This window comes from Corylus avellana, chromosome ca8, assembly GCF_901000735.1.
Source record: "Corylus avellana chromosome ca8, CavTom2PMs-1.0".
NCBI classification, from domain to species: Eukaryota; Viridiplantae; Streptophyta; class Magnoliopsida; order Fagales; family Betulaceae; genus Corylus; species Corylus avellana.
In genome coordinates, this window is record NC_081548.1 from 4,042,129 (window position 1) to 4,054,167 (window position 12,039).

At 33.7% G+C, this 12,039-nt stretch overlaps 2 protein-coding genes across 2 annotated transcripts; one reads left to right on the plus strand and one right to left on the minus strand.

Annotated features, from left to right (window-relative positions):
* The first annotated feature begins 335 nt into the window (after positions 1-335).
* LOC132189633 (transcription factor LAX PANICLE 1-like) lies at positions 336-794 on the plus strand. Its single transcript, XM_059604382.1, has one exon. It carries the CDS (start codon positions 336-338, stop codon positions 792-794), a length of 459 nt encoding a protein of 152 aa, XP_059460365.1.
* Positions 795-4,835: 4,041 nt separating this feature from the next.
* On the minus strand, positions 4,836-6,940 carry LOC132190067 (gibberellin 2-beta-dioxygenase 6-like). Its single transcript, XM_059604949.1, has 3 exons — positions 6,454-6,940; positions 5,736-6,057; positions 4,836-5,367 (listed from the first exon to the last, which is right to left on the minus strand). The coding sequence occupies exons 1-3, from the start codon at positions 6,912-6,914 to the stop codon at positions 5,131-5,133; spliced, it is 1,020 nt and encodes a 339-aa protein (XP_059460932.1). The 5' UTR covers positions 6,915-6,940; the 3' UTR covers positions 4,836-5,130.
* Positions 6,941-12,039: the final 5,099 nt, after the last annotated feature.

A 12,039-nucleotide genomic window follows, 5' to 3' on the forward strand; every position in this document is an offset into this window, starting at 1 on the left:
GCAATTGTGTGAGGCTCTTTATAAAGCCTGCTCGTGGATCCTCTCACAATTCCTTACACAGGAGTGTGAGAGAGCAGAGAAAAATGGTGTAAGCAGATAAAAAAACATAAACCATTTATGCATCATAAAAGTTTAAGGGAAAATTACAGTTTACCCCCCCAAAGTTGTCAGCGATTTGCAATTCCGCCTCCAAAGTTTCAATTTTTGCAATCCACCCCCCTAAAATTTCAATTTTTTTTCAATTCAGGCATTCCGTCAGTCAAAGCCGCTTTGACTGACGGAACAGTGATCACGTGCAAGTCACGTGATCACTGTTGGTTGTTTTTTTTCCCAAAATGCCCCTATCCCTACCTCCTCTTCTCCGCAAAGAGAAGAAGAAGAGTGGGAAGAGAAGCAAAGGAGTGAAGCTTTCGACCGACCCACAAAGCGTGGCGGCGAGGGAAAGGCGGCACTGGATCAGTGACCGGTTCAAGATCTTGCAGAGCTTGGTTCCCGGCGGGAGTAAGATGGACACGGTGTCCATGTTGGAAGAGGCCATCCACTACGTTAAGTTCCTCAAGACTCAGATATGGCTTCATCAAACCATGATCAACGTTGTGGATGATCAGGACCCTTCATCTTCCTTCCTTGCTGCTGCTGCTGCCGCTGATCCTGCTAATTCTTTTCCTCTTCCTCCCCAGCAGCCCTTTTATGCTGATAACTGTTTAGTGGACACGTCACCGCCGGTTCCATTGCCGAATTCTTGCTTCCAATCTGAAGAAACCGTGTCTTTTGACCCTTTTGTCAAATACTAGCTTTCTGTAACTGTGTTTGATTGTGTCGGTGTCTTGTGTTCTCTCTCTCTCTCTCTCTTTCTCTCTCTCTCTCGCTATATATATATATATAAATATATGCTGTTGCAGAAAAATGATAGTGTTCGATCTTAAGAGTATGTGTGATAATGGAATATCGTGATGGCTAATTTCGGTGTACGTAGCTCGTAATTTATGCATGGAAGATTGAAGATATTTGAGGTTTCAAATATAAGAGCAAGCTAGGTTGACAACTATCTCCCTTTTCCTGCAATATTTGAAAGTCTTCTTTCCCCTCGCATGAACAAAATCCTGCGAACATATAGTCAGTCGGTATACGTACAAGTGTTGCTCCACGCAGTGATGGGGAAAAATGAAGGCCAAGACATTGTTTTGGTGGGGGAGATGGCCCGAAGAGATTATAGTTTTTTTTTTGGGATGGGGGTAGGGATGGGGGCATTTTGGGAAAAAAACAACCAACAGTGATCACGTGACTTGCACGTGATCACTGTTCCGTCAGTCAAAACGGCTTTGACTGACGGAATGCCTGAATTGAAAAAAATTGAAACTTTAGGGGGGTGGATTGCAAAAATTGAAACTTTGGAGGCGGAATTGCAAATCGCTGACAACTTTGGGGGGTAAACTGTAATTTTCCCAAAGTTTAACCTTTTTTGGTCAACTAAAAATACTTTTATGTTTACACAGCACTAGACACTCAATTAAAAAAAAAAAAAAAATTTACGCTAAAACAAATGGTATTAAAAGTATTGATTAGGGTCCGTTTGAGATTGCGATTTCAATAAGTGTAATTTTGAAAATTGTGTTTTTGAAATCGATACTTTTTAAAATCATAAAGGCGTTTGGTAAAACATGTTAAAAAATATTTTTTTTTATCAAATATTTGTTATTCGAAATGGTGATTTTAGTTTAAATTCGTGCTTTTCAAATAAGCACATTCTAGAATATTTATAGAAGTCGCAGATTTTTTTCATATTTTAAATTAAGTGCTTTTTAAATCGCAATGCCAAACGCCTTACGTTTTGTAATATCTTTTAAAAATACAGATTATTTATGCAAAATCGCAATCCCAAATGCACCCTTAAATTTACTCATTCCTTTCAGCTTAACTTTTTGAAATAAGTGGTAATTTAACAAATAAAACCTAAATTAAGTTAAAAAAATTAATGGAATATAATATATTAAATTTACGTCTATCTGTAAAGTTAAAAGGATTGATGTTAATTTAATAATAATAATAATAATAATAATAATAAAAAATTCAACCTAGTTTAGACAGAACTTTGTCCATGATCAACAATGATATAATTTGAGGTAATTTATTTGGTGCTCCAATGCGCGCGTCGTGGAACAACTGGATTATGGTAAATAGTTTTTGTTAAGGATGTCGGTGGTTCCTTGCTTTACATTAAGAAATGATCCTGGAAAAGCTGTTGTGTTTGTTTAAAGTTAACAAACACATAAAATTGTCCACTGCAGGGAACTGGGTTTTTACCATTTTCACACGAAAATTGTGGTAAAGCCACCTACCTTTGTATATCATAAGGTACATGGGGCTCCCACAACCTTGTAATCTTGTTTGTCTACCCCCATAAAAAGGTTTGTTTTAATTGTCTGCTTTTGATGTGGGTCTTTCTTTTTTGTCTCTCCCACAACCATCATCTCCCTTGTCTCATTTTACACTATTGGTACCTTTTTATGGATATTCCTTGGCACCTTTGGCACCAACTGGGGGAGGGGGGTTGGGAAATTTGGGCTGCCATCTATTTCTTATTTATTTTTTTAAAAAGGGTCCAAGGTTGGAAACTAGCACCCCAGCCCACCATTCAGTCCACTAAACATTATCAAATAATAAAAAAAGAATAAAGGAATAGATTGGTAGAATTTGAGTCCAATGGGTTTGTGTTTGGACTCCAGCGGCATCAGTCACAACTTAAAACGATTAAAGGGAGATTGTCTTTTTGTAACAGTCATATTATTTCAATATAAATCAGTAGTATTTTATATGAGTATGTTAACTAGTGGCGGATATAGAAATTCGTATTAGGAGAGGCGGGAGAGGAAGAGTATGGGTTAAGATAAAAAAAAACTAAAAAAATTACCATAAAAAATGTTTTTTAAAAAAATTTGGGGGGGGGGGCCTTTGCATCCACTACTGAGCATGTGTAATATTAAAGGTCTTATTGGTTCACCCAAATTCTTGTCCAATGCATCTTTGTTTTCTAATTTCCTTGCATTGGATTAGAAGTACTAGTATTTATCCATGCTAGTACAAAGGAGATTATCTTTTTCTATGCCGAAAGTTTTCACATCGTGGTTTCTTAACACACTGGATTCTATTTCAATTCGGGGTTAAGACATTTGAACATTAGGTTTTGAGATTTCATCGATTCATTATCAAGTTACCACCCCTCGTCTGAGATATTGGGGAAATATGTCCCTCATTGAATTTGCGAAAGCCCAATAAAAAAAGAAAAAGAAAAAGGGTAAGCTAGTCAATCAACATATGAATCATATAGAAAAGTACCCATTACACAAGAGTTTATGAGTGGCATGACCATTGTCTACTTATTGTCCAATTAGTTAACGTTGTGTCACTTTAGACCAATAAATGAAAGCCACGTAACTTTATATTGTCACATCGTGTGTCAACTGTACGTGCCACGAACGCCATGTGACATATATATATATATATATATATATATATATATATATATATTCTAGACCATGTGAGGGCGACACCATGCACTATAAAATAATTAATACCATTGAATTCCAACCCTTTTGATTGAAATGGACAGGCCACCACGCACTACGCCGATGACTGTTTCTTTTCTTGTTGATTCAATATCTAATTAATTAATTTCCGGGTTTCATTTTCCTAACAATCGAAAATGGACAGGCCACCGACATTTGGAAACTTTCAACTCCTAACTTGCAATTATTTTCTGCTTTCTGTCGACTTAAAGACATTTGGAAAAAATAATATTGTATATCATAAAGATATCATAACCAAAAAGTATAGTTAAATGAATTATGGGTCTATCAAGACTTGGTCTTATTTGCATTAATATATCTACCAAAAACATAAAAAATGATAGCGACAAATACAACTAATTTGTTTAATATGATATTATATCTACATGGAATCAATTTTTCTAATTAAAATATTTTTGCAAGTCATTATACATTGAATCCATATAAAGAACACACGGATCTTACAAAGCAAAATGTGTTTTTTTAAATATATTTTGTGGCCTCCAACAATTTTTAGTAAAGCATTAGAAGTTTTTAAATTAAGATTGTTTTTTGGAGACTTTTTCTTTCTTTTGAAGCATGTTTTCGGTGACCTTGGCACGTTGAAATGTGCTATGGTAAGGCACTCATATTTTTAGGTGCATAATGATGAGCTTTTATGAAGAGGAAAATAAAAGTTGCAAAAGCAATATTTGCCTGTCGGGTTACGAGTCGATCTGATTCATTTTATAGTCCAGATTATGTTTTATTGATGAAGAGGACAATAAGAGTTGTAAAAGCAATATTTGCCTGTTGGGTTACGATCTTGTCAATTTCACTTGAAAAAGATGATTCATTTTATAATCTTGGTTAAATTTTATAAATTTAATAGTATATATATATATATATATATATCATTTAAAATCCTCGATGTAGACCGATCGGTCTACATGGAGGATTGTGTTTGCTTGGCAGAGGAAATTAATATTGTGTTGAAAAGCCTGAAAAATAAACTTTTTAATATCATGACTTTTGAACTTCATAATTTGTGTTTAGTTTTTCTGTTTTTATGATTTTACATAATGTAAATTTTTGAGGTTTACAAGATAAGTAACGTATGAATTAAGGTTGATGTTTTTTTTTCTCTCTCTAAATTTTTCACTTATGCAAGTGAAGTGAAATTACAAAAACTCAGACTATAAACTTTTGACTCTTAATTTCTTGCAAAATTAAGTTCAATGAATGATAATAAAAAGATTATAAAAGATCCAATAATCTACACACCTCTAATAATTCTTTAACTTAATTATCTCATTATAAGCAAATCCAAGATAAAAGTACACACACTAATTCCGTTACAACTGAAAGAGTAATGCTATTTCGCAAACTGTTATACAACTGCCATATATATATAACTAGGATGACATGACATGAATATCATCAATCCTTAATTTTATTTTCTTTTACAAGTGCTGATCCAAGTATGATAGTAGATAGAATATCAATCTACTAATTAAATAGTATTACGAAAAAGAAAAAAAAAAACCCCAAAAAACAAGATAAATTAAAACATACCAGAACCCCATTATGGTGAAGAGGCCTGGGTAAGCTTGAACTTTTCAAGTCCAACCTTAAACCCAAGGGTCTTGATGTCTTGTTGTACTTGTGCTCGGAAATCACCATGAGTAAACGGCTTGTACTTGGAGCTCCGAATCACACTATCTTCTTTTGGGAACACAAAGTAGCCAATAGAGATCCTCTCCCTATCTTTGTTTAACCTAACTCTGTGTTTCACACTCTTGTACTTGTCGTTGCTTATTGCCTACAAATACCATAGAGTCATCAAACACTAAAAAACAATTTGAGAAATGCTTCTTTGTATTATGACGTCCATTTCGTGTACATCTCTGCTAAGTTGGCATATTCTATCCCCCTTAATTAAAAAAAGAAAAGAAAAACACTAATAGTGGATGAAACATGCCAAATCAACTAGTGTAAATAAGCATTTCTTAAAAAATCAATTAACTGAACAAACGTAACTTGTTCAACGACTATTATACAATCGGGATGACGTGGTAGTGGAAAGTTTTTGTTGATTCAAAGACCGAATTTCACTGTCTCGTAATAATCGTATAACAGTTTACTAAATAGAATTTTTAAGGCGTTAATGCATGGTAATTAATAAAGCACCTGCATCATATCTCCGAGGTTGACAATTAACGTGTCGGAAATAGGTTCAACTTGGAGCCATTGGTTGTCTTTGAGGACTTCAAGGCCAGCAACTTCGTACTGGTTCAATATGGTCAACAGCGAGCTGTCTGTGTGCACCTCTATCCCCCATGCAGAGTTAGCCATTGAGCGTAATGGATAGCGGTAAACACGTAGAAATCCTGTACATTCATCCAGATGGGTCTCGGATTCTCCCGGATCCAGATTGAGCTCCATCACCATTGTTTTAAATATGGTTCTACCAAGTCTACCCATGTGCTTTCCATATTCTTCCGCTAGCAGTCTTGTGATGGTCAAGCATATACATATTACATATAAAATCATATCTCTCAGCTTTTTGTTTTTCATGACAATGAGTATGATCATTTTTCCACATTTGAAAATCAAAACATCATTAACAGCAGTCTTGTGCTGTTAATGATGTTTTTATAAATACATTAATCTTATTCTAACTATATATTGCATCAAAACATGAAAATAATAATCAAATTATACTTAAAAGGATTTTTATATATATCTAATAGGATTTTATGTAATCTTTTTATACTGCGCATAAAACCTAGACAGTCCAATCAGTAGGGGACTCTTCCAAAAATTGTCACAATATATAATATCTTCCCACAATAGAAAAAAGGAAAGGAGACAAATTAGGGGAAAGAAATTAAAGTGTTGTACGTACCTGAAGGAAGCAAGCGTAGGATGTTGAGGTTGCAATTGGGAGAGTTGACCAAGAGGAAAATGGAACCCTTCAACCCAATGGATATTTTGGGGGCCTGTCAATAGGGCTGCGCCTGAAGGGGAAATAGCAGTGGTGCCCCAAAGGTACGACAAAGGGCTACAAAATATCTCCTTTTTGCATTCAAATGAAAGAGAGAAAAGCTCTTTGGCATGCTCATGAAGTTGCCTCAAAAGGGACGAGGGAACTCCATGGTTCACCAAACGAAAAAGTCCCCAATCTCTACATGCCCCCCCAAGCTCATCATGGCTCAGGCAATGGAGATCTATGACAGGTATAGTAAGCTCCGATTCTCCGACCGGCTCGTCGACTTTCTGATGACTACAACTCTGGTTGTTCTGCTGCCGGAACATGGGAGGGTAGGTCTCCAGCTCCAAGTTCATTGTAACTTCAGATTCAGACATGTTTTGCAGTGCTACAAAGGCATATAATATTACGACATATATATAAATATAAAAAGAAGATGTTCATTTGTGGGGAAAAAGGACCACTTTAGGCTCTATTACGACACATGTCCTCCTGGTCCCTCCGCACCGTTTTGGCTTAGATCGATCGAACACTGCTCTGTCTGACAAGTGCCAAAACGTACAAGTCTCCTGATCTTACACGAAGAATATGAATTACTATTTTTTAATAATTGATAATTGAAAATGGGGGTAGTTAGGTGAGGTTTGAAAATGGAAAAGAATTAGGCAGATTTTTATACTTATCGGCTAGCTAGGCAAGTTTTAGTGTCCCATCTTAATGTTATAAGGTTATATTATATGGAATCTTAATCCTTAATAAATTGTTTGTTAATTAGTTAAGAGAAGTGGTTTTTTTTTTTTTTTTTTTTTAAACGCCTAATTTGACAAAAAAGAAACAGGTCCTCTCTCTACCTTATAAACATACGTAATTTTCAGTAGCTTAATTTGTATATCTTAATTAAGAAGGTCATACTGTTTTGTGGTACATGTTTACAAGATTTAAAGAGGGTTTTGTTACTATGCATGGATTCTCGTATGTTATTTTTATCAATTTACTGTGAGAATCATGATATTTAAGATTTAAGAATTTATTGAATATTATATATGTAGATTTATTTTACATGTGATATCAGAAGGAGCCTGAATTATAACTTTCTTGAATTTTCGTTGAGTGATCATTATATGTTGGAAACTAATGAATTCGTAGTACATAAATTGCACTTGCTCTTAATTGTTCCATTGTTCATAACGTCATATATACATTTTCTTTATATTACGTTTTCGTGCCACCAGTTTAACATTGTTTGTGGAAAACTCCCCTCATTTAATTCATGAAAGAAATATTTCTTTGTATTATGGTGTTCATCTCACGTCGCATAACGTTCGTACAAATTTTGTTTACAAATTTTATACTATATGCAGAATGTGCAAATTAAGTATAGTCCACCATGCTCTCCGACAAGTTTTGCATACAAAGTATGGGTGTGTTTAATTATTTGATGTCCACATTTTGTCTTTTAGTGAGATCTTTTGAGTCGGCCACTTGTGTTCTCTTTTAGAGTAATTATACATTACACTAAAGCTCATTTTATTGTGCAAAACTTTCAGTACGCTACTTACAAATATCTTTGAGTGCAGGTACAATGTACGTTATGGCGGTGAATGTAGTCTTTAAAACATTAATTGTTTTATTTCATGTGTTGTTTTCTTGTTGATTAGATACATGGAATATGTCTGTCACATTGTAATAGGGTGTTCATGCATTTTTTATTAATCGCTTTGTAATTACTAACTGTTAACTGCTAACCGCTAACCACTAACCACTTTTGAATGTAGTCTTTAAAACATTAATTGTTTTATTTCATGTGTTGTTTTCTTGTTGATTAGATACATGGAATATGTCTGTCACATTGTAATAGGGTGTTCATGCCTTTTTTATTAATCGCTTTGAAACCACTAACCGTTAACTGCTAACCGCTCTTAAAAGCGGTTAACAGGGTTTTTGAAATTAAACCGCTAACCATCAACTGCTTTTTTAATATATATATATATAAGACCAAATCACTACAAAGACCAAATCACTACAAAAAACTACACAATTTGTAACGTGTCTACTATTTATTACTTTTTGCCACGTTACCATTTAGTAACGTGTCAATTTGTGACACGTTACTAAATCGAAAACTTAATAAAAAAAAATTAAAAAAAAAAATTCGAAAACTTTAGGAACGTGTCAAGTTGACATGTTACTAAAATGGTAACGTATCAAATTTGACACGTTACTAAATCGAAAACTTAAAAAAAAAAAAAAAAATTCGAAAATTTTAGTAACGTGTCAAAGTTGACACATTACTAAATAGAAATTTAAAAAATAAATAAATAAAATTTGAAAACTTTAGTAACGTGTCAAAGTTGACACGTTACTAAATGGTAATTACCAAACCGAAAACTTAAAAAAAAATAAAATAAATTTTTAAAAAAAATCGAGAACTTTAGTAACGTATTAAAGTTGACACGTTACTAAATGGGCATTAGAAGCACGTGTACGCGCCAGTCCCTCTTTTTCTTTCTTCCTCTCTCTTTTTTCTTCCTCCCAGCCGCACTTTTTCTTTCTTCTTTCTTCTTTTCTTTTCCTCCCAGTAGCTCTCCGTCGTTTTCTCTCTTACTTACTCTCTCCTCTGTCGCCCGGTGTCCCAGTCGTGCTCTCTCCGCCAAAATTACCTCCGGCCGTCACTCTATCTCCCTCCGGCAGTACTCCGGTTGCCATACCCTCTGCATCTCCTTCGATCTCCTCTCCTCAGGTATACATATGCGTTAATATGTTGATTATGTTATTGATTTAATCGATCGATCTCAGTTATATTGACTAATTGTTGAGGGAAATTTATGGGTTAGTAACATAGTATGTATGGATGATTTTCGATTATACCCACTTAATGATTTAGCTAAAATCCCTAAAAAATTTCAGAGCTCAGGCTGTAAACCGAGAAAATCTCTCCATAGTATTTGGGTTGCTCCAAATTCGGTTTTGAATGCTACCCATGAGAATACAGCTTCCTTTTTGGGATACCCATTGGTTAAATTGGTATATATTGAATAATTTTTGGTTGATTTAGGGCCCGTTTGGGAGTGCGATTTTAATAAGTGCGATTTTAAAAATTGCGTTTTTAAAAATTGCGTTTTTAAAATCGCTACTTTTTAAAATCGCACAGGCGTTTGGTAAAACATACTAAAAAGTACTTTTTTATCAATTGAGTGTTTGGATAACATTAGCATATAATTGCGGTTTCATGACCAAATTACCAATAAGGATGAACAAGACAGAGAGGATGAAGAAAAAAAAAAAATTTTAATATATTTTAGGTGGGTATTCTTAGTATTTTTTTCATTCCTGTTTTAAAAAAGGTAACTATTGCGCCAAATATCTTTTTAATAGAAATCGTGATTTTGTTTTAAATTCGTACTTTTTCAAATAAGCACCCTCTAATCAGCTTATGGAAATCGCAGATTTTTTTGCGATTTTAAAATTTGCGTTTTTAAAATCGCAATCCCAAACACCCTAAAATTGCGATTTGGTTTAAAATCGCAGATTATTTTTTTTAAAACGCACTCCCAAACGCACCCTTATGGTGGGTCTTTGTTTTATATAGCCGATTAGGGTGTTCTATTTGCTCTTGCTGAAGCAGATGTGGCCAGGTTGAATCAGAAAGTTGCAGAACTCTACCATCTGGGTTTGGATTTAATAATTTTTTGCTCTTTATACAAATATAGGTTGCAAAAATGACATACTTTCTTATTATTTCTTAGAACTCCTCGTTTGACGTGTCATCACACGGTGGTTTAAGTTTAATCCATAATTTGAGTTTTAAGGTACTTCATTCATTTTCATACAAATTGCATATGCTAAAAAGATTTATGCGATTAAAATAAATTGGGTGGCTTGCATGAGGAATGAGGAACGTGTTGTAAAGAACATAATAATTTTTTTTTTGTATTTCTAACATTTTCCAAGTCTTATTAAAACGCCATTAATTACAATATTGGTGTTATAAGCTTAGCTTCCAATAATGCAATTTAACATAGGAAGAAGTCTCATCATATCTCTCTACTTAACAAGAAATGACAATGAATAAAGGCAACTTTGGTGTTGGGCAAGGACCACCTTATGGCTTGGGGGCTTGGTTATCGGGTAGTTCCGCCCGTTGTTAATACGACATTGCGTGGTATCATGATCAAAAGATAGTTATTAAATAAAAATACAAATTGCACTTGTGCCATGTTTTTAATTCAAACTATAATTAATAAATTTGAGCTCAATAATGTTAATAAATTTGAGCTCTATAATTATTAGGGTAAAGTCCACATATCTCCCTCAAACTACCACCCAATTGACAATGTCCTCCAAACTTTCAATTGTGACAATGTTCCCCCCCTCCCCCAAACTACAAAAACATTGTCAATTTCCCCCCAAGACTCGCAATAAGACAAAAATGTCCATATAGATTTCTCAATAAGACAAAAATACCCTTATAAATTAAAAAAAAAAAAAATTAAAAACGAAAAGTTTTAATTAAAAATAATATTTTTTTGAAAAAACAATTTTTTTTGTAACGAAAATTTTTAATCTTTTTATTTTTTTTTAACTGAAATTTTTATTAAAAAAAATTATTTAGTTTTAAAAACGAAAATTCTTTTTTTTTTTAGGCGTAAATTTTTATTTAAAAAAAGAAAAGAAAATTTTCAAAATTTAAAAAAAAAAAAAAAAACCTGGCCACCGTTTGGATTTTTTTTTGTTTGTTTGTTCGTTTTAGGTTTTTTCTTGAAGTTTTAGTATTTATGTTTTTGTTTTACTAAAGGTAATTTCGTCATTGGGGGGAACATTGTCAATTGGGTGGTAGTTTGAGGGGAGGGGAGGGTATGTGGACTTTCCCATAATTATTAAATACAAATACAGGTTGTACAAATATAGGTTGCACAAGTGACGTACTTTCTTTTTTTTTACTATATGAAATCCACACTTTGACACCTAAGATTCCGTAACGAGTAGATACTTTCGCAGGAGCATAATCTATTTTCTGGTTAAATATATTACGTATGATTTCTTAGAACTTGCTGTCCGGCCTGTCATCACACGGTGGTTTATGTTTAATCTATAATTTGATTTTTAAGGTACTTCACTCATTTTCATACAAATTGCATACGTTAGAAAGATCCACGTGATTAAAATAAATTGGGACGCTGGCACGAGGAACGAGGGTAATGTTGTGAAGAACAAAATTAGTTTTTTTTTTTTTTTTTTCTAACATTTTCAAGTCTTATTAAAAGGCCATTAATTACAATATTTGTGCTATAAACTTAGCTTTCAACAGTGCAATTTAACATAAGAAGAGGTCCATATCTCTCTACCTTACAAGAAATGACAATGAATAAAGGCAACTTTGGTTTTGGGAAAGGACCACCTTATAGCTTGGAGGGCTTGGCTATAGGGTACATTTGCTCATAGTTAATAGGACATTGCGTGGTAGCATGATCAAAAGTTAACTATAAAATAAAAATAGAGGTT